Source organism: Antedon mediterranea, chromosome 8 (assembly GCF_964355755.1).
Source record: "Antedon mediterranea chromosome 8, ecAntMedi1.1, whole genome shotgun sequence".
Classification (NCBI taxonomy): Eukaryota; Metazoa; Echinodermata; class Crinoidea; order Comatulida; family Antedonidae; genus Antedon; species Antedon mediterranea.
This window is the reverse complement of record NC_092677.1, coordinates 24,740,744-24,765,727: the sequence shown is the minus strand read 5'-3', so window position 1 is coordinate 24,765,727 and position 24,984 is coordinate 24,740,744. Positions and strand designations below refer to the sequence as shown.

The 24,984-nt window shown below is 32.9% G+C and overlaps 1 protein-coding gene across 1 annotated transcript; it reads left to right on the top strand.

Moving 5' to 3' along the window:
• The first annotated feature begins 4,301 nt into the window (after positions 1-4,301).
• On the top strand, positions 4,302-24,937 carry LOC140057728 (scavenger receptor cysteine-rich type 1 protein M130-like). Its single transcript, XM_072103449.1, has 12 exons — positions 4,302-4,325; positions 5,007-5,077; positions 7,249-7,563; positions 8,094-8,408; positions 12,813-13,160; positions 14,025-14,369; positions 16,641-16,719; positions 20,165-20,235; positions 20,565-20,882; positions 21,249-21,575; positions 22,269-22,619; positions 22,989-24,937. The coding sequence occupies exons 2-12, from the start codon at positions 5,023-5,025 to the stop codon at positions 23,330-23,332; spliced, it is 2,868 nt and encodes a 955-aa protein (XP_071959550.1). The 5' UTR covers positions 4,302-4,325; positions 5,007-5,022; the 3' UTR covers positions 23,333-24,937.
• Positions 24,938-24,984: the final 47 nt, after the last annotated feature.

Below are 24,984 nucleotides of genomic sequence, written 5' to 3'. Positions count from 1 at the left end.
GGGAATATGGCATTATGGGAATATTGAATTGTGGGGGAAATTTGCATTGTGGGGGAAATTTGCATTGTGGGGGTAATTTGCATTGTGGGGGAAATTGTGGGACACATGCCCTGTAGATCATTAAAATAAAATTTTAAAGCCTTGAATTGCATATTAACTGTTGGTGTTCTCGATTAAATGACTTTACTGGACCTTTTATGGTCATGTTTGAAAACTACTGTACTATTTCCTGACTCCCAAAAACATTTAATTTAAGAAGTATTTAGCTTAAGAAAATAGAATTATACTAATTTTTGTCCCCAACCAAAAACTGTTAATCTTAGTAATCTGTAGCAGTTCTGGTGTAGAATAAACTAATATTGACCTTTGTATTTATTTCAAATTAAACCACACTGATGGTCTTTAGTTAGAGACCTTAAGCTCTGTCTTCACTATCAAAAAACATTTGATGTGCCCATATATGGACATGATGATGTCATATCACTACCATATCTAAGCATATCACTACCATATTTGGTAGTTTGATAGTGTAGACAGAGCTTTATATTACGTGTAACCAGACAACTCAGTTTGCATAAGTGTTATTTTCCAAAATGAAAAATGTGCTATTTAATTGTTATGATTTTGTTCTTAAGAAACATTGTATAAATCCTAAGCCAAAAATAATTATGTGAATCACATTCGTGTGAAAAGGACCTTAAACCAATTATGTTTAGCACACGATTTAATAGTTAAGGCACACGAACAAAAAGGTTTATTACAAAATATATCCTCTACTGGAGGACAAAATATGATGTGTAATTAATTTTATTTTCTTATAATTCAAATAGGAATTATTTAGTATGTAAATATGTCGCATATTTGGTGATAATTGAAGGAGCTTTGGAAAATGAAGGAATAATGAATCCTAAAATTATTAGTAAACTATTGCATCTATAGTCTAGTCAGTTCTGATGAACATGCATAGCAGAAATTGTTTCAGAGGTGTGTAGTTTTTAATGTTTCTGTGGCAATGGACATGGCAGCACACTGCAGTAGTTGTACTATGTATTACAATATTTTCCTATACCATATTGTAGACAAAATACATGTCATACACTACTAAAGCTAGTAGTGAATGGGGCAGAGGGTGTATACCAACCTACTATCGTTAGATAGCATTGGGTAAATTAAAATTAAATTTATTGTGACAGAACCTTTCTAATCCCAGATTCTATAGTATGATACTATTGTATGATAACATTGTATGATAATATTGTATGATACTATTGTATGATACTATAGTATGATACTATTGTATGATACTATAGTATGATCTATTGTATGATACTATTGTATGATACTATTGTATGATACTATAGTATGATACTATTGTATGATACTATTGTATGATACTATAGTATGATCTATTGTATGATACTATTGTATGATACTATTGTATGATACTATTGTATGATACTATTGTATGATACTATTGTATGATACTATAGTATGATACTATTGTATGATACTATAGTATGATCTATTGTATGATACTATTGTATGATACTATTGTATGATACTATTGTATGATACTATTGTATGATACTATTGTATGATACTATAGTATGATACTATTGTATGATACTATAGTATACAAATAATGAATGTTTATGAGTGCAATGGTACAAATAATGGCACGAGGTGAATGATGAAAGGTTATATCAACGAGGCAAAGCCGAGTTGATATAACCTTTCATCATTCACCAAGTGCCATTATTTGTACCATTACACGAATACAAAACATTCATTATTTGTTTTATATAACATCTAGACGTTTTTTTTTCGTACACAAAAATGTTTCAAAAAGTACTATTTAACGATCGTTGAATAGTGCGTACTATTGCACGCCATGTGACCCACATTCGTCCAATCAAATGACAGGAATTTATATAGGTGTTATATAATATGATCTATTGTATGATACTATTGTATGATACTATTGTATGATACTATTGTATGATACTATTGTATGATACTATTGTATGATACTATAGTATGATACTATTGTATGATACTATAGAATGATATTGTATGATACTATTGTATGATACTATTGTATGATACTATTGTATGATACTATTGTATGATACTATTGTATGATACTATTGTATGATACTATTGTATGATAATATTGTATGATAATATTGTATGATACTATTGTATGATACTATTGTATGATACTATTGTATGATACTATTGTATGATACTATTGTATGATACTATTGTATGATACTATTGTATGATTTATTGTATGATACTATTGTATGATACTATTGTATGATACTATATAGTATGATACTATAGCAACACTGTGATATATGCTATACTATTTTAATTATAGAGAGCAAGCTGTAGCATCTCTAATGTACAGATTATCGAAATAATGGTATTTTATATGATTTTTGGGACGATGGATAAATGATTGTAAATCCATTGTCAGATATAATTGTGTCCTTAATGTCAAAATAAAGATATTCATGTGAATTATTTCTGTCTATATAATTATTAGTATATGACATGATTTCATTATTATAATGATTATGAAAATGACAATTATCACGTTTAGTTATTTACCCTGTTAAGTCGATTTCATTGCACATTTTACCGCTAACTTTGGTGGCCCAGGAACCAACTTTCTCGGTTAAGTAACTAAGCCGCTAAGAGCCCAACAACGGTTTTTAACAGGACAGTCTGCTGAGCTAGGGATGTCAGACCTCCCAACTTGGAAAATTAAATTTTGGGAGATTTTATGAAACTATAGAGGGTGATATAATACTATAAAAACCATAGAGGGCGCTATGAAAAACCTAAAAATATTGGCCTCAAAAATGCGTTGGCGACTCATTATTTCACTTACTAAACAATGCATGAACGGATTATAAACATTATACTGACCGATATCAGTATGGTTTCTATTCCCGTATCAATATTCGGAGTATAATAAATTAGTGGAAATTACAAACCAGTGAATTTGAAAAGAAATAGGTTTTTTTAAACTACTCATATCAAAAAACCTGTACATTGAATCAAATTATGTTTTTTTTAAATTACAAAGCAACAATTATACCTCTTGCCTCTTGTACAAAAATGAACTTTTTTAGACAAGTAGTTCTCGAGAAAATGCATATTCAGTTTTTACTTGTTACTTTAACTGCTCGCCGGCTTTTGAAAATTCTGTCCTATCTAGCAGGTTTGAAAAATAATATTAAGAAGTGATCTAGATCATGGAGGTATAAATACCTCCATAGTCCAGATTTGCCTCCAAAATTTAATGGAATGGTCCTTGACCACATAATATCTATCTGTATTTTCATTTTGGTAAAGATCTTACAATAACTTTTTGAGTAATCCTGCTAACAAACAAAACAGACACGATCGATTACACGATCTCCATGGCGGAGGTAAACTTATTATACGAAACGTACGGGGAAACGTATTGCATTAGTGGAAACATAACAAGACGGATCTAACCATTATGTAAATTGCGAACCTTGGTGGTTCGACCAATCGCGCGACGGCGCATTATGCCACGTCAGGTGTGGCGGGTTTTTCAAAGCAATACATGTTAGTATGGCCAGGACGTGAAAGAAGGAGGGCGTACTCAACCAGACTTTGTAAATAGGCCTACCAAACGATAATAGACAAACTGTTGTTACTATGAGTTGGAAGTTAGACGCCGAAACGTACGGTATCCTTCTGAGTGGTTTTTCAGGGCCACACAATACGAAAAATGGAAGAACATAAGGCATTAAATGAGTAGGCCTACACGAATGTGCACAGGATGTGCATACGGTTGTGCATACGTATGTGCATACGGTTGCTCGGGTATGTTTTAACCTGACCAGTTTTTCATAGAGGCCTTGTTTCATTCAGTGGCTTGAACAGGGATTGTTTCCTTTTCTTGCGAAAACCGCACCACGTTATTTCTTGTGCCTAACTGTGTGAGACCTGCCATATACTGTGTATAATTTATAATTGACAATAATATTGTTTCAAAACTATAAATAATTAATGACGAGGATCAATTCATATTCCTATTCATTTTTTTAACATTTAAAACACCACGAAAATATACCGAACCCAAGACCAAATCCTTGTTGAATCGATGAATTTGTGACAAACTGTTATGAATAAAGTAATGAAAACTAAAAATGCAGATATAATATTAATACAGGTAGTTATTATTAGACAGTGATGATGTAAAAATAGAGGGCGCCATTACAAATGGAACCGCTATGTTATGCTGCTCAGCTCGACATAAAAGAAAGGGACGGCCGTTTCTGGTATGTCTAGCCTATTATTACCACTATTTTTGACATGCTAGTCTAAATATTATTATGTTTGTACATTATTAGGACAGTATTAATAAAATAGTGTTAGTTAGTATGTAGGCGGGTTAGCCTACTACGTGTTACATATGGCCTAGAGTCTGGTGCCTAGTTAGGCCTAGGCCTAGTAGTAGGGTATCGAAAAGGGCAGCAAAACGACTGACGAGAGGAGACAGCAAAAGGCGATATCGTGCTGCGCCTACCCGTTAATTAAATGTGCTTACTTCTTATGTAGGCCTGTGCTGAAAATAATTAGGTTATGTACTGCAAAAATATCAGACTAACTAGGCCTAGGCCTATACAATATTACAATCAAATTCTAAATAAACTTATTTTACAACTTCAAGTTTAGCTACAACAAGCAAGTATAATAAAAATAAGTTATTTGATCACTCTAAAAAAAGTTTAACAAAACTAAACTAGTCTAGCCTAAAAAGTTCTAGGCCTAGGCCTAGGCTATTTCAATATTTCCAGAGCTAGTTCCATGATTTTTGCAACAGACAGTATAGTATAAAATGGTGTTCATTCGCTTTTGGTATGCTATTAAATATTGTAAATGTAATTGTGAATATTAAATGTTTAAATATTCAATTAAAAAAATTCCCAAACTTACACATTTATTTTTATTTTTTTCAGATTATCTCAAAAGAAGATGCTACTATTGCGAGTGGCACTCACTTTATCACTTATCATTTCAGTTTATTCAGGTAAAGATTAATAATTGATATTTTTGTTTGTAAAGGCCTTCTTTCTACACAAACAATGTTGTCACACCATTCTGTACACAATCACACTTGTCGTAGGTAAAGCTCTGTCTACACTATAAAGCTTTCTGTGACAACAAAAGTGCGAGCCTTCGAATAATAATAAGCCTTTGTTAATATTTGTGTGTACCTACCGTTAATGTAATTATGTTAACAATTTCGAATATCCAGATGCGACTTCGATGTTTACAGTTAGTTTTAGGTGGTGCCTGGTCACCGTCTAAGAAGCCTAGCTAGCTAGCCTAGGCCCTATAGTATACTGTAGCCCGCCCGCCGGAGTAGAGACGGCTATTCGCTGTATGCCTAGTACGGTCTAGGCCTAGCAGTAGCTTCTTTATCAACGCTGTCAATGGACGAATACAGTAGATTACAGATATTTTAAATCTAAGTCTTGTGAAATGTATTTTTTTCAACAAAATATCATCTAGTAGGAAGCCCTATATTGTATTAGGGGCTAGACTAGGCCTGGGCTGTGTGGTGGGCCGGCGGGGAACATTTTGAAAAAAATAACTACAAGCGAGACCAACAAGAAGGGAGCATGCAGCAGGCAGGCTGGACTTTATTTCAGTAGTACAGTCAACTCTCCCAATACCGGACACCCTTGGGCGGGCATATATTTTCCGGTTTTTCGAAAGTCCGGTTTCCTGAAAACATATTTTTAAAGTCATCACGTTGTCACTGAAAATGCTTTGAATCACCGGTCCGAATGCTGCCCGGTACGGTCTCCTAGCGTAGGGAAGGCCTAGGGCTAGGCTATGATTGTGTCAATCTAGTTTTAATTAAATAAATACTGATAGGCCTAGGCCTACTTTATTAATATTAAGCTAATTCAATTTACCCCTTTTAAAAGTTACATTATTTACTGTACCAATAAAACATGTTACAATAGTAAATTATTGTTTCTCAATGTGTTTTTAACGGCAAAAAGGCCTACGTACGTACGTACGGTGAACATAATTTCGGTCTGTTTATTGTTTTTCGTGAGCTAGCTAGCAGCAGCATGGGTGAAGGGCTTTGATTGATGCGCATGTGCAGAGGTGTCATAATCAAATAAAAACGCCCACACCTAGACCACATGTTTTTTAAGCTACTTTATTTTGACGTAATTTGATAGCAATGATGAAAATTGATTAGGTAAACGAGCCAAGCAATAATGACACAATAATTAATTGGTAACATTTCAAAGTTTATTAACACTAGTTAAGTCAAGTTCATTCCATTTATGTTTTGCCATAATGATTTCTAAATTTATAATGATGCACATTTTTAGTGAAACATTCCTTTTTAAAGTCCTATTGCAATTGTGAATTTAACAATAATTTAAACAAAACAAAGACACAAAGTGGAATGTAAATTGAACTTTATTAAAAAACAATTCATATGCTAAAAAACAGGGAGTTGTTAACAACTCCCTGCTAAAAACAATAGACATTAAGACATAGCGCTTCGATGTGAAAAAGCCCACCGCAGTTCGATACGCAACAAAGCAATTGCCGCCTCGTGGGTTAACGGAGTGGAGTTTTTTAACTGTCAGTCCGGTTTTCAGACGCTAATTTTCGTGTTTTGTACTTCATAATTTGTCCGGAATTGGGTATTCCGGTTTTCATAATAAATTACAGTACATTTAGAATAGGGACAAATTGGGCCCTCCAAAAAAGTCCGGTTTTTCGTGAATTCGGTTTTGGGAGAGTCCGGTATTGGGAGAGTTGACTGTAGTAGGGTATGTTTAGAACAACATAACATACAATAATGATTTTATTTTATAATTACTCCTCTCTAATGTTTCATATGAACGTACTAATTTATATTAAATTATTTAATATGTTTTATGGTGCCTCGCACTTTTGGTACAATAGTGCAGTTACACTTACTGACTCGCTTGAATTGCAATTAACGTGGGCCGACGCCACTGACTCCAATGAATCCATGGCTTGCAGTTTGTCAATACCCATAGTGTAGACAGAGCTTTACAAAATACTATGTACCGGTTACTACGTGAGTTAGTGTTGTTTTAAATTTGGCTGACGTGTACACAAATCACGTTTCTTTAAATATTATCAGGATGGGTGAATATAGTTCAGCAACATATTTTATAACCTTTTTTTTTATTACAGTTTTTGAAATTCGACTAACTGGTGGACCTTCAGACAATATAGGACGCCTTGAAGTATACCATAATGGAGAATGGGGAACAGTTTGTAATAATGGCTGGAACTTATTGAACGCCCAAGTGGTATGTCGGGAACTAGGTTACGGCCCACCTGTGGATTATTTTTTTTCATATGGCTACGATGGATTTTGGTATCAGCCGATTGTGTTAGATGACGTGAAATGCAATGGTGATGAGACAAGGCTTTATATGTGTACATCTAGGACAACTCCACATGACTGCAGCCATCGGCAAGATGTATCTTTGGAATGTTCTGCAGGTTCGTACTTATTCTTCACCATCCCAGTGCCATCTCTTATCCCCTTGTACTGGGATATCCTTTGATAACATGTACATACTGTATTATACAGACATCAATAGGTTGGTCCCATAAGCATTGGTGTAACAGCTGTGAGCACTCACTGGCTTAACCCAGGGGTCCAGAGGTAATGAGGACCTCCTGAGCAAGCTTGAAGGGAAAAAAGGGCATTAAAATATGTCGAAAATGCCCCTAGAATTAGAGACCATTTGGTAGTTGGTCACTTTCTTCTTTAATTATAGAACATTTTTTTTTTTTGGTTTATTTCTATGCTCTGTTCTGGTTTGACCAACTAGCATAGGTGTTTAGCACCTGTTTGGTCTTTCCTTGCCTTTTATATTTGTTTTGTATTGAAAAATTGAATAAATAAACACTGCCATAAGCACTGCCTATTTTAAATTTGTTCAGCGTCCTACATATGTACAGTATGTATCAATGTGTTCTTGCAATTTACTGTTACTGTCCAATCATATTTTATTTTAATAAAACAGAGAGCAGTTATTCAATTCGTCTAGTTGATGGAATTTACCCAAACGTTGGTCGTATAGAGGTATTCCAAAATGAAGAGTGGAGCCGAATTTGCAATGGTTATTGGTCAAGACAAAGCGCTGAAGTAGCCTGTAGACAGCTTGGCTACCATGGAAGTGATGAATTGGCGTTTAGTAACGAAATAAGTAACGGCTATTACTCTTATAAGTTCAAATTTGAATGTAAAGGATATGAACGTCACTTGAAGGACTGTACTCCTACTAAACAATATTATTATTACTGTGATAAACCTGTTAAATTACAATGTACAGATGAAGGTAAGCTACTAACGTTACTAGAATAACTTGAATCTTTGATATTTGATCAAAATAGAAAAAAGAAAGGTTAGGAGAAATAAAGAAACCCTTACATAATCAAGAGATTGTTGTGAGTGTTGTTTTAAATTAGGCTGAATGAAAATGTAAACAATAAATTGGAAGCTTCCACTTAGCATAATCACATCCTTGAGAATGAGTGACACACATTGAACTTGGAAGCAGTATACACTATAACAGCTCCTTTAAAACCCAACAAAGCATCCTCATAATAGGGGTGTCCCCTGAAAAGAGTGTTGGCCGTAGAGTTAAAACATAATATGTTGTTAGCTTGAATCGTATTATGTAGGCAAAAAGTCCTCGATGCAAAGAAGAATAGAAATAGTGAACCACACAACATTTTAATGTATGACAGGCTGTTTCATTGAGAGTTAAATGTATGTATTGCTCCTGCTAATCATTTGTCATTTTAATAGTGTTTTTTTTCCTGAGTAGGGGTGTCCCAAAGCAGTGGTTCGACTGTGCTATCTAATATAGAAATAGCAAACCAGATGTCGCATTCTAGCATATTCCAAAATTTAAGTAGTTAAGAGCCGTTGTCTGTAAGAATCAAAGAAATATCAAAAAGAGTGGCAGACTCAAAAAAATGGATTTCTTTCAAATTTTGCACATGGCTATATATGTGTTGAGAGAAATCAAATATGAAGTATTTTTTTTTTCACATGTATATTTCCATGGCAACGGCCAAATTTGTGTTTTTGACAAATTTTGTCCTTTATTAAGGTTTTTTAAAATGGATATTGGTACTACTTTGATGAACGATATTTTTGTTTTGTTCATTTAATTATAAAAAATAATTAGTGTATGCATAATAACAATGCATTGTTTACCTGTTTCAAACTTTTTTATTTTTTTTTTATTTCATACTTTGGGAGATACCATTTATTTAAAAAGGGGTGTTTTTCACTTTTTTAAAATTGTTCAATGCAACTAAACTTTACTTCACCATAACGCCCAAAGTGGTGTATTTTTTTAGCTGATTTATTACAAATAGGTAGTTCTAATGTTTAATAATTGATTTCTAAAATAAAATACTGGGGTAAATTTAAAATCTACAAGCAGTGTTGCGAGAAACATAGGCATTTTTATAAAAAAAAAACATGGTATATTAGTAAAAACATTTTATTTTCTTTGATTATTTGATTTGAAACTCATTGGTCAGAAAAATTCTTAATGTTTTATATAGTTCTAGTTGTGTTGTGAGAAAAAAAATAATTTTTAATTATAGATTCTGTAATTCCCAGTTTTAATGTCATTTTATAGGTTATATCCTCTGGAAATTTGAATAAATTATCAGATCGTTGTGAATTTTAATCTTTGCAACAGATTACTCCTCTCTTATTTTGAAGCTCCTCTTTCATTTGTTTACTTCTTTTATTTACTAACCTAAGCAGATCCCACATGCCCATCCACCACCACTTTCGACTACCACCCTCCCTCCGCCCCTCCCCCACCCCGACTATAACCACAAAAAGATAAACTGCAACACTTTGGTCGATCATCCACTATAGAGTGTCAAATGCATGCATTCAAGCACCACCCACACTGCCGCTGCTATCGCCTTAATGAATAGACGGATTCAAACTCCTCCATCCCACCCCCTCTCCTTTTCTCCAAGCCCCCACCCACCCCAAGTTAAAAATTGCAATGCAAAAGATAGGACATAAAGTTAAGTTTTTAGACCCTCGCCTTCAACCCCCTAACTATTTAAAAGTCCTGGATCCACCACTTTCCCCTCCCCAAAATAGAACCAATCAAAAGTCAATGATATACTCATGGTATGTTAATGCTACATAACAAATATTGAAGCCCTGATTTGAAATTTCATTTCATTTAAGGTCAGCATGTAAAATATCACACTTTATTATTAAATATTGGTTTTAAATTCTATATTTTTTTACTGTGATGGTTGGATTCAGTATAAATTATTAATTAATAATTATCTGATAATTATTTAATTTCTCTTAGTTATACATAGCAACAGTTACTATGGTAACTAAAATTGAGATATTCTTTAGATTTTGCATATTTATCTTATACAAATTTAAATTTGTAGATTATTAGCAGGCATGCCTTATTTGCATTTTCAAATTACCGTTTCACAAGGTCATATTCGTAAGCACTTTCTTCTGTGATTATTTTTATTCATGAAAACCCCATATTTTATTTACAGCGGCCACCTCCCTTATAACGGACGCACTTTGAAAAGCCTGTTTGTTCTTCCTATCTAATTAGTGCATTTGGTGCTTACCGTAAGCAGCTGGGGCACCTTTTTATACAAAAAATGAGATTTTTTGTAAGCGGCCAATCGAAAAATTTGATACTTATTGCATGAACCTATGAATTAGAGGTGCTTGTTTATTGTATTTCTTTATATATTAGCTTTATTTTGAAGAGGTTTTAAAAACATTACTGTGAAGAGATGAGAAAACTACACAGATTTTGACCGACCCTTTTTCATATGATAAAAGTTTTTAAAATTTGTCTGAAAATGCTAAAAAATACTAAACCACCTGATTATAAATAATAATAGGCCTACAATTATAAGCGGCCACTTTTCCAGGTCCCGAGGGTGGCCACTTACGGGAGGTTAAACTGTATTTAAAAAAAACAATTATCCTTAGTTATGCATAGAAACAGGTTCTAAGATAACATAAATAATACATTTTGACATAACTTGACCCAACAAATGACCCTTTCACAAGGTCAGACATTTTCTGGGATTCAGTAGATAAGTAAATTTGGGAAAAGGTAGTAAAGCTATGTAATCAATTGTTTGTAGTCATGAAACCCCATATTAAAAATATTGTACTTAGTTACGTATAGAAACAGTTGCTACAATACACTATAGGTAAAATGTTGATGTCATTTGACCTCAATATGTAATTTTTTTTTTTCATGAAAACTCCATATTTAATTTTTTTTTAAATATCATTAGTTACGTAAACAGGTTTAAGATAACACTAAAGGTAATTTTTTTACCTTTATTCAGATTCGTCAAGACTTTCTTTCTGAGATTATTGGGATTCAGTATTTAAAGTAAATTTGGCAAAAAGTAGAAATGTAAAACTATGTAGAAAAAATGTTTTGTATTTTTGAAAAACCCCTTATTTTTTTGAAATTTTCACATAGAAACAGTTACTATGGTAAAATGTTGACCTCAAAATGAATGAATTTACAAGGTCAAGTTTGTCATTAATGGAATGCAGTAGAAGTAAAATTGAGAAAAATTACAAATGCAATCAATTCTTTGTATTTATAAAAACGCCATTTTTTACGTTTAAAAAAAAAATTACTTTCCTTAGTTACACATAGAAATGGTTGTTAAGGTAACACTATAGGTAAAATATGAAAATTGTTGAGAATTGTTATGAACTATCCTGTAAATTTTGATCAAACATTAATAGTTGTAGTAAAGTGGGGACCTGTCCTGTTTTGCATTCTGACCCCTTTTGACCTCAAATGACCTATTTACAAGGTCAGATTTTTTTGGAGGTCTTTCTGTATCTCTTTACACAAAATAGATTTAAAAATTTATAAAAACCATTGACGCAATTATTTCCAAGTTTAACATTATTTGCCATCAACTAAATATTTCAATGCAAAATACTGTTTTTCTGGCAATTAATTGAAATAAACCTGGCAACACATTCTCCTATTTTATCTAAACTATTCGTATGACTCTAGTAGCATTATGACAAGCCACATATACATTTTATTATTGGATTAGCCATATTTAAATTGTGTTTCATGTGTTTTGTTTGTTGATATTTTGTTATATTTTTTGTATTTTCTTGGCAACACAAAACCTATGTACGAAATTTACCCCAGTGTTTTTTTCGTGATTATTGTTTAGACACCTATTTACTATCAAATTAAAAAACCTCATTGATTTAAAAACACCACTTTGGAAGTTATAGGTACGTTTATGAGGTATACTTTTATAAAAAAAATATTTTTAAAAAACACCCCTTTTTAAAATAATGGTATCAACCAAACTCCATTTTGTAATTTATTTTTTTTCTACATTAAATGGAACATAATACATGTTGTTTACACTGCTATAAACAAAAACTGTATACTGTAAGTATTTTTGGTTAAAATAAGTATACAAGTTTGTACTTTTTCACTATAGAAAATCTGTGAAAAATGGCAAAAACATCAAAATTTGGATAATTGACCGTTGTCATGGAAACGGAGGCTAAAAATTAAAATGAATGTTGTAGATATGCTTTTTATTGAAATGTCTATTCATGGTAAAAATTTGAGAGAAATCCATTTTTTTACATCTGCCACCAAATCTTTGATTTTTACAGACAATGGCTCTTAAATTTGTTCTTTCTACAGAGGATCAAAGCTATGATCATGGGGATGCACGATTGGTGGGACAGTACGATGATAACACCAATGAGGGAATAGTAGAAGTATTTTTATACGGTCTTTGGGGGAAGATGTGTGCTACTAATTGGGGTGAGCCTGAGACCGAAACTCTTTGCGAGCAACTAGGATACCAAGGCGGTGGTGAGATGATAGAGGCTTACAATTACAATACATTTGTAGTTGATGACCGACCAGTTCACTCAGTAGCCTTTGATTGTAATCAGGATTATGACCATCATCTACTAAGTGATTGTCAATCTGAGCCTGCGTATTACTGTTCACATTCTTCAGATGTTGCTGTAAAATGTAAAAAAGGTACGAAACAATGTCTATATATTAATGCTACCATTTAAGCTGTTTTTTAGTTTCATTCCAAAATTGTTTATATCTCTACCAAGCTACCTTCTTTGTTTTCTACTCTTATTCAGACTCCACCCTGTCTCCTTTTGTTGTATTTCTTTTATTCCTGTCCACCCAGGCAGCACTTGCCAGCTCTTATACTATGACGTTATCCAAATTCACTTGCACTGATGAAGGGCTAGTGTTGCCCGAAAGCTCTGCTAACTTTTCTGGCTGTTTTACTTTATCGTTTTGATTTAGCTTTTCGCTTTTTTTTTGTATCCATTGAGATCCAGCCACTGATACCCACAGCATTGTCATTTTTTCAGTTATTTGCCTTTGGATTTATATATTAATGCTACTAAATTTTTTGCGTATTTTACGTATCTCCTCCAAAACCACTGAACGGTACGTGCTCACATTTGGCACACTGATGTTTATTGATAAACGATATGCTATGTCACTTTCCTGAAATTTAAGGATAAAAAGGTAAAATATAGCAGTAATTTGACGTCTCAGCGACCATGTTATGTCACAGTTTGTCTCTGAGTAAAACGCCATGGTCATTGATATCAATGCTTAGTACGTTCGTGTTCGAATCCGCGACATGTGTAATTATTAAGTATCACCACTTTAAGCTAAAAATCAAAACTAGACCACAATGTAATTACAAAAAATGTAATTACAAAACTAAACAAAAAAAATTGAAATGAAATGAACAAAAATGTAAATGAACAAAAAACAAAAAAACAAATAAAACGAATCCTAATTCGTATATATTATACATTTTAATGATGATAAACAAATGAATCGATTAGTATCTCTATCTTTATATAACAGGAGGATTATCTGGTGGCGCTATTGCAGGTATTACGATTGGGTCGTTCGTTGGCTTGTACTGGTGTTATGCTTGTTTATGCCACAAGAAGAAGAGTAGTCCACCACCGGCAGAAAATAATGATACTACAGCCCAACCTGAAAATGCTGGCGTTGAGTTACAACCTACCACAAATGTGCCAACATCACCATCGGCACCCCCCGCCCCTTCCCAAGACCTTCCACCGTCGTACACTGCCGTTATGGACGAACCAGATAAGTACAAATCTTCATTAGAGACACCTCCCCCAGATTACTCACAGTCCCCACCTTCTTACTACTCGCCAAATCCAAACCATATTACCTATGGTTAAGAAACTGCTAGTTAAACTTTTCAACAAATTGCTTCACGTATTGCTCTATTGCATTGGAATCTGTGATGGCAGGATGGCAAGCTGATTCTTCGAAAGTTGAATTGGTTTAATGCCTTTCTGATTGCCTCAACATGTTTATCAATTTTATGGAAACCAGGCTTAAGAAATTCGAAATACATGAATGTACGTATGTTTATCCAAAGTAGTTTATGTTCAAATTCCAGTACAAAGATTTTACTGAGAAATGTTTATAGGTCCCTTTGTTTATCAGCGTATCAATTTTATGGAAACCAGGTTAAAAAAAGTTAATTAATTCCAAATACATTCCATACATGTATTTTATTTTCACATTCCAATACATACTATTTTAAATGTTTTACAAAGTGGTGATTTCATTTGCAGGAAACGATGTCTATTTCTATGTTAAATTGAAACCTATATATTATTTATTTAGTGTTTGTAGTAGATTAATTGATATTACTAATAATTGAATTAAAATTATTTCATAAAGATGATGTAGACCATTATAAAGATCCTCAAATTAATCAATTTGATAAAAAGACTTATTTTAGTCAACAATTATGGACATTCACAAATTGCTAAATGAATACTAATATTGAATACAAGATATGTATGCCATATTTATTCGAATAAATACCCTGAGGTGATTACTGTTCAGGAGGGTTTTTAGATGGGCGTTTATTTGAGAGCGGCGTTTATTTTTGTTAGCGTAATATGGTAACATGTATAATCAAATAAATTCTCCCTAAATTTGAAAAAGTTCAGCACAATCAATTATCAAAAAGTGATAAAATACAGTAAAAATTGTTTCAAATTGTTGTTGAATTGTAGATTATGAATTCTACTACAAATATAAATGTTAAATATAAGTAATATATTGTGGATATGTGCAATTTGTGGGGCGTTTATTTATTTGGTGGGGGGGGGGGGGAGGGGAGGGGAAAAGAGTTTATTCCAAACGATGTTCTATGTGTATAAAAACATTTTTTTTAACAAATAAACATTCCGATCAAATTAACATTCATGCATATATGCATTATTATTTATGAATATGCATTAACATTCATGCATATATGCATTAACTTTCAACTTTGCGCTGATTACTAGCTGCATGGGAGTATGTTTCCATACGTGTTTGATCCAAAAAATGACTGGGGTAATAATGTTCAGTGCATTGAGAGCTTGCTTATATGCGCTATATAAGAATGAATTATTATTATATACTCATTAACATTTATGCATATATACATTATCATTCATGCATAATTATGCATTAACATTCATGCATATTCATTAACATTCATGCATATTCATTAACATTCATAAATATGCAATAACAATTATGCATATGCATTAATATTTCATACACAAACAATAACTTTTGTACATTAACATTAGTGATAATTGTATGTAATTTTTATATATTGATAAATTATACTATATAGTAATATGTGCATTATATATTCATTTTAATACAATGTTATCAAGAGTATGTTTTTATTTAGATTTGTTAGTTTCTTTGAGATTGTTTGTGTGAATATCAATATTAAATGTATCGAATATAGTTTAACATTTATTTGATAACATATCTCTTTATTAATCATGTAAACAATATATTTGGTTTAGTTTTAATATTAAACTTTAATTTTTATTTTATATAATTTTAATGGAGAGAAATTTTAAACTGCCTAGTGATGATCATATAATCTAATTGTATGCATTGTTTACTTTTTGCTTTAGCTTTTGTTTCTAAAAATGCAAGGAGTTGACCAATCACAAGCGACGGATTATTCGAACAGTCGCTTGTCATTGGTCAACTCGCTTGTGTAGGCCTAACGCAAGTAGGTTGACAAATCACAAGCGACTTATTATCTATTACTTAATACCAGATCCAAAAAAAAACTCTCAAACTTAGCTAAATTTATGCACACAATTTTTTATTTGTTTTAGTTAGATGTTGCTGTATAAGACCAAAATATTTATGTCTGGAAGTGTTTAGTTATGTGTATAAGGTTGAAAGAATGTTCTTTCATACCCTGAAAGGGTCGATAAATTAATCATTGTCATTGTCGACAGTTCTGATCCATCCTGTGGTGATTCGTCAAAATACTCGCTAAGTGGGTAGATTTGTAAATGAAATGTGTAATGCGCCTGCCTTCATGCCAAGCAGATCGGGGAGTGCTTTTTCACTCGTTTTGTTCATTTTAACCCATTGCTTTTCAACAGGTTACATTATCTTTTGCAGAGTATATCTTGGCACCACAGCCTTTAGTAATTCTCCTGTCAATCTATTTCCACGTATGTGGTCTGTTTTTCCTGATGATGTAAGAAATTCAGCAGTTCAGGTCTTTTTAACATTTTCCGACATTACCTCACTGAAAGAGATGCTGTTTCTGATTATTAATCTATTAATTTTGTATATTTATGTACCGATCCCTTATACTAATTTTGAGTATTAAGAGACTTTTTAAATTTATTAAGCTTGTACAAATGTTTTACTTGGTGCAATATTTTTTGTATTTTGATGTTTTTTAAGGGGAAACTGACTCTTTGAGTTATAGTAATTGTTTTGCTTTAGTTGCCCCTGACCATTCTGCTTTGTTTCTGTTCTGTATATGTTTATTGGTCGAATAAATTAAATGAAAAGGAAATATGTCTACTTTTAAAAATAAATATAAATGTTGGCATCAATAATGCGTGCTGAAGGCAAAACATGCGCTGGCAACTCATTATTCCACTTATTATTCCATGCATGAATGTGTTATAAACATTATACAGACCAATAGTAGTATGTTGTCTATTCCTGTATCAATATTAAAATATTAAAATTGATAAATATATTTATATATCTGGAGATTATTTTGGTTTATTCAACATATCGGGAGAATTTGCATTTTAACGAGAGGCGGGAGATATATATATATAAATTTAATAATATAAATTAATAGTATTAATACGTAGTAGGCCTATTGCATTAGTGGAACCATAACAAGACGGATTTAACCATTATGTAAATTATTAACCGTGGTTCGACCAATCGCGTGATGACGCATGCCACGTCAGGTATGGCGGGCTTTTCAAAGCAATACAAGTTAGTATGGTCAGGACGTGAACGAAGGAGGACGTACTCGACCTTGTAAATACCGAACGACACTGTTACAATACTATGAGTTAGAAGTTAGACGCTGATACTTAACCTTCTGGGTGGTTTTCCAGGGCAACACAAAGACGAAAAAAAAAGGTATAAAATGTCGAGTACACGAATGTGCTGTTCAATAAACAGCTGGCCGTAGCCACCAGTACAGTTAGGTTTCAACCGGACTACTTTTAAAACACATAGGCCTTTGACAACCCAGTGGCTGCTTGAACAGAGATTGTTTACCACTAGAAATACAGTACTGTAAAGACCGCCATTATACAGTACTGTGTATATAATTTATTGTTTTTCTTTGAAAGCTATAAAATGACGAGGATCGATTCTACACAATTGAATGGCAGCATTTATGTGGATATCAGTACCGGTAGTATTTAATTGAGACGCAATAAGTCGCAATAAGGAATTACTATTTACTAGATGGTACGCGTGCCCACAGATGGTTCCCAAATACACAGTAATTTCGGGAATTGCAAATGTACGTAGCGCAGGACTATAATAAAGTCGTTTGCAGGAGGAACGAATAAATAGACACGGATTATGTAGTCAACTAAAAATTAGCACAATGAGAATTACTTGAGTCAAATTTAAACAAACCCAATTTGTGTTTTGTATGTAACATTAGGGTTGAAAGATGGTCAAAAGAATGGGTGCAAAGAGGAACCATTTTAAAATATATTCTTCATTCGTAACAACCTAATATTTGTTTTTATGTTTAATACGATAAAATGTACCACTAAACACAGTAAAACATTTGCGATTTAATACTGTCACTGTCATAGTTGATTGAAATAGTAAAGTACTTGTAAGGATACACCACTACTACGTTTATATTTTTTGTAATTATTAATTAATTACAATTAACGTTGAGAAGCAACTGTTAGTAATAACGTTTATTTGTATAATGTGTTTAAACAGTACCCACACACTCACAGTAAGACATTTGCACTTCAAATGGTGATACAAAATGGTTTATGTATTTATTGTCAAAGGTTTTAAGTTTATCCCCCAAAGGCCCATAGATTTACCTACTTGTGTGTTATACCAAAATTTACTGAGAGAGAGATTGGAATGTTTCATTCATCGCTAAGCAATACGTTTGTATAAACGTGAATTAAATCTTATCAAAATATGTTTTTTAAGAAAATCATTTGTCTTCAACGTTATGATGCTGTACCCGAGCTTTAATAATAATTTCCAGCTATTAAAAACATTTACCGTAGAAGGAACGATGAACCAACTTTACTTTATATATATACCATCGAGTAAAAATTCTAGAAGTAACGCACGATTTACCGAATTTTTCCCGTATGTAATTTATATATAGATTTATTTACTTGGAAACTTGCTTACAACATTTGGAAAAACAAGAGCCATTTGTTATGTCTTCCAAAAAAAGGAGGTTATGAGATAATCTATGACATAGTTTAATATCCCGCACGGATTGTAACATCCGTTTTTCCGGCTATACCTGATACAACCATTTCTGTCGGCTATTAAATAATATTCAATCCATGTAGGTCTATATTCATATTTTACATTTGAAACAATACGAAAATATATAAAATCCGGGACCAAATCCTTGTTGAATCGATGAATTTGTAACAAACTGTTATGAATAAAGTAATGAAACTGAAAATGCAGATTTTAATAAAATATTGATTTGATTAATGTCTCGTCATAGTTATTATTAGACAGTGATGATGTAAACTCACATGTGTTAATATTATGACTAAAGTTTGCCATAATAGAGGGCGCCATTGCTATTGGAAACGCTGTGCCGCTGCTGCTGCTCTCTCGAGACGACATATAAATAAGGAACCGCTTTTTCTGGTATTTCTAGCCTATTTATTACCACTACTTTTGCCATTCTAGCCTAAATAATTATGTTTTTACAGTATTAATAAAATAGTATTAGTTAGTATGTAGACGGGTTAGCCCACTACGTGTACATAGGGCCTAGGCTAGAGTATAACTAGCCTAGTAATCCCTCTAGTAAGTACTCTAGCTAGGCCTGTCGTATCGGAAAGGGCAGCAGAGAGACTGACACAAGGAGACAGCAGAAGCCGATATCGGGCCTACCCGTTAATGTGCTTGCTTTTATATACGTAGGCCTGGGCTGAAAAGGTCATTAGACAATACAATTACAATCAAATTCTAAATAAACTTATTCTACAACTTAGTTGTTAAAGCTAAAAAAAATTGTAACAAAAACTAAACAAGGCCTAGCCTATATGCAGTAGTACAATACAATAAAAAAAAAACTTGCTGTAGATGTAGGCCAAGTACGTATGACAGGTTTCAGTTGCCTTGTTTATGATGTTAATCTTTATCAAAAGTGAAAGCCATCACTAGCTAGTATTTAAGTAGTACTGTATACACTTAATGATTTTCAAAATTTAAAAAAAAAAGTTCTAGGCCTATTTTAATATTGTATAAAATGGTGTTCATTCGCTTTTGGTATACTAAATTTATTAAAAATTGTGAATTGTGAATAAATGTGTAATTAATCAATTAAAAAAATTACTAAATTTACCTATAGGTATACTATTATTAAATATTGTAAATGTAATTGTGAATAATGTGTAAATATTAAATTTAAAATTTTGTTTCAGATTATCTCAAAAGAAGATGCTACTATTGCGAGTGGCACTCACTTTATCACTTATCATTTCAGTTTATTCAGGTAAAGTTTAATAATTAATATTTTTTTTTTGTAAAGGCCTTAACTTCCTACACAAACAATGTTGTCACCATTCTGTACACAATCACACTTATCTTTAAAACATGCATTAAGCTCTGTCTACACTATCAAACTTAATGTGACAAACAAAATGTGATGTGCCCATATATGGACATGATGATGTCATATCACTACCATATTTAAGCCAATCATGTGAGTTAGTGTTGTTTTAAATTAGGCTGATGTGTACTCGATTCACTTTTCTTTAAATAATATCAGGATGATGAAAGTAGTTCAGCAACATATTTTATTATCTTTTTTTTTTATTACAGTTTTTGAAATTCGACTAACTGGTGGACCTTCAGACAATGAAGGACGCCTTGAAGTATACCATAACGGAGAATGGGGAACAGTTTGTGATGATAGCTGGAACTCACCAGACGCCCAAGTGGTATGTCGGGAACTAGGTTTCGGCCCACCTGAGAATTATTTGCTTTCAGACAGCTATGTTGGATCTGAGTATCAGTCGATTATTTTAGATGAAGTGCAATGCGATGGTGATGAGGCTAGGCTTTATATGTGTACATATAACACAATTAGATCACATGACTGCAGCCATAGTGAAGATGTGTCTTTGGCGTGCTCTGAAGGTTCGTAAGTATTCTTCACCATCTCAGTGCCATCTCTCATTACCTTGTACTAGGATATCCTTTGATAACATGCATGTATCATACACCCAGGGGCCCCAGCTGTAATGAGGGCTTTCTAAGCAGGACTCTGAGAAAAAAAGGACACTAAAATATGTCGAAAAAGGCAAAAAAACGCCCAATGCTTCTAGCATTAGAAGACCACTTAGTGTCCCTAAACCAAGGGCCTCAAACTTCTGCGTTTTGCAACTAAATCATACATATTATGTAGAAATTGAAATTTGTTCAACTTCCTATGAATCAGTTTGTTCTCATGCAATTAACTATTTTTAGGTGTTATATGAAATATTTCTTTTGTTATAAATATAGTTGATCCTGGTTTGGAAGAATATTCAATCCGTCTAGTTGATGGAATTTACTCAAACGTTGGTCGGTTAGAGGTATTATATAGAGGAGAGTGGACAATACTTTGCAATGATGAGTGGACAAGCGAAAATTCTGAAGTAGCGTGTAGGCAGCTTGGCTACAAAAGAAGTGATGAATTGGTGAATGGTTACCAAATAAGTGATGGTTACTCATCCTATGAGGTTGAATTTACCTGTAATGGATATGAAAGTGGTTTGATGTACTGCCATAATAATCCGCAGACGAAATATTTTTGTTATGATACTGTTAAATTACAATGTACAAACGAAGGTAAGATCATACATTGGAAAACCTCTGTTTTACGTTCCATGGATTTTATGTACGCTTAAAATGACCGATGATGTCATAATTTGCTTACATTGAAGGTGCAATTTAACAACAAAACAAAGCCATGGCTGTGTGAGGAACTCTGCTGTGTGAGACAAGCTGCACACATGCATTCCTCCTACAGCAGCGACTGTTTTTATTGATAGAAATTATAAAAACATTAATATTTTATTTATAACACTTTATTTAAACATCACACAGCCTGTATATACTGTACTTTTCTAGTTAGGCCTCACATCTTGCTAGCCTGGCATAGATTAGTTTAATATATTAATCATTGCATGTGTATTCAGTATACGCAACAAGTATGTAAACTGTCATGGTTGAGTGAATCTTAATGCTATAAATATTATTCCATACAAAATTCATGCAATTAATCTAGACAAAATGTTAATTATACAGATAAATACATTTAAAAAAACGTACTGTAGAGCAGTAATTTAATGATTGATTGATAACATAATGATTGAGAGTGGTCAATTTAGTCTCTCTACTGTAAAAATATTGACCCAGTTTATGATGTACATCTTGATTCACGTCATTAAAAAAGTAATGTCCTTGGGTCGCAAATGGGTATCTTTTATTTTTTTAAATATTAATTTTTTACATGAGCTATATTATTTTGTTGTTTACTAGATCAACACTATAATCACCTGGATGCAAAATTGGTAGGGCAGTACGAAAATGATATCGTCAATGAAGGAATAGTACAGGTATTCTTGTACGGTGTTTGGGGAACAGTATGTGCTTATGATTGGGGTGAGCTTGAGACCGAAACTCTTTGCAAGCAACTAGGATACCAAGGCGGTGGTGAGACGACAAATGTTTACAATTACAACACGTTTGAAGTTGATGAATCGCCAATTCACAAAATCACCTTTAATTGTGACGATTACGATGAAAATCTAAGCGATTGTGAATCTTATGAAAATACGTATGAATCATGTTCCCATTTTTCAGATTTTGCTGTAAAATGTAAACATTCAGGTAAGAAAGAATATTAATAATTATATATTAATCCAAAAATGTAAATTACTGAAAAATGAGTTATCATATGGGATTCTAAAAGATCTAAATGGAGATACAAATAAGGAAGAGCTAAATCAAACCGTAAAGTGAAACAGCCAAACAGAAGCTTCAATCAAACATTTGCGGAATCAAATTGACCGTACATCCATCAATGGTCACACGTTTTATTCACTGAGCTAACAGTGGTTATCAAAATGTATTTCGTTCCATGGATAAGTTTCATTCAGCGATTTCTAAAGAGAAATGAAAATCACATTACCAATTTACCAATATATAGGTATTAATATAAATTATACAAGTGCATTAATTCAAATCTTTATATGACAGGAGGATTATCTGGTGGCGCTATTGCAGGTATTACGATTGGGTCGATCGTTGGCTTGTACTGGTGTTATGCTTGTTTATGCCGCAAGAAGAAGAGTAGTCCACCACCGGCAGAAAATAATGATACTACAGCCCAACCTGAAAATGCTGGCGTTGAGTTACAACCTACCACAAACGTGCCAACATCACCATCGGCGCCCCCTGCCCAAGACCTTCCACCGTCGTACACTGCCGTTATGGACGATCCGGATAAATACAAATCTTCATTAGAGACACCTCCCCCAGATTACTCACAGTCTCCACCTTCTTACTACTCAACAAATCCAAACCATATTACCTATGGTTAAGAAACTTCTAGTTAAACTTTTCAACAAATCGCTTTACATATTGCTCTATTGCATTGGAATCCGTGATGACAGGATGGCAAGCTGATTCGTTGAAAGTTGATTGCCTCACAAGTTTATCAGCGTATCAATTTTATGGAAACCAGGCTTAAGAAATTCCAAATACATGAATGTACGCATGTTTATCCAAAGTAGTTTATGTTCACATTCCAATACAAAGATTTTACTGAGAAACCTTTATAGGTCCCTCCTGTTTGTTTTCTCTTCCAATTAATTAACTTCCCGCGTATCTTTTTGTAATTGTTTATGTAATTATATTGTTTAATCGTGTGGGTGTGTGTGTGCTTTTAGTATTTCCAACTTCTTGTAGTCCAGCATCTGTACTCTTCTTTGTAAAATTTATTCCCTTCTAATTTTGTAAAAACATTTATTAAACTTTAGATCTGCAGCCTGTTGTTTTAACACGTTTCCTTCCATTTTAAAGTGTCTATTTTAATTTTTTTTTTACAAAGCCGTGCTTTTATTTGCAGGAAACTATTTCTAGGATAAAATTGAAACCTATATATTATTTATTTAGCGTTTGTAGTAGATTAATTGATATTACTAATAATTGAATAAAAAGTATTTCATAATGATGATGTAGACCATATTAAAGATCCTCAAATTAATCAATTGGATAAAAAGACTTATTTTAGTCAACAATTATGGACATTCACAAATTGCTAAATGAATACTAATATTTAATACATATATGTATACCATATTTATTCGAATAAATGTCCTGAGGAGTGGGGTGGGGGTTTATTCCAAACGATGTTCTATTTGTACTTTTATTTGAGGAGGGAGGAGCATTTAATCAAGGAGGGAGGAGCAATTATTCAAATAAATTCGGCAATCGTGTATCAAATTAGTTTTGTCATATTAAGATATATTTAACGTTATTATAAACAATTTTAGAAAGAAATGTGTAAAACCTGTATAAATCAGTAGTAGTAGTTATTTTGTAGGTATCGTATTATTATTCTTGTAGAATCCCATTGTTCTCAGGGTTAATTAGTAAGTTTTATAAACGGTAGAATATGAGGGTGATAACTAGGTTATTTGTAAATAGGCTGAAATACCTTACATTAAACAATATGTATTTTATATATATTGTAGAAATAACTGGTGGTTATTTGTAATATTTATATATTTTTTTAAAATGTATAAAAACATTTTATGTGGAGAACACATACAGCGATAAATAAACATTTAGATCCAATTTACATTCATGCATATGCATTACCAATCTTGCATATGCATTACCAATCTTATATATGCATTAAATACATCATTTTGTTTGACAAATCCAAAGGAAATTACTCATATTCTTTAGCTTTCGCCATCTTGGCTGATGGCTTGATCACAAGTGATCCGGTCCACTACTACTTCCTGGAAATCTGTTGTTATTGTTTCTAGGTGACGTCATACTTTTTCGTAGCAGTGATGTGTATACGTGATCGAGATATACAGCCCCTTCGTCGCGGTTGATTGCGTTAGTCCCCCTCTTTCTGATTTGGATTGCCTCTCTGATTCTACGCTTGAATGGGTTAGAGTCTCTGTCAAGAATTTTTGCCCCATCCCAATCGACGAAGGGGCTGTATATCTCGATCACG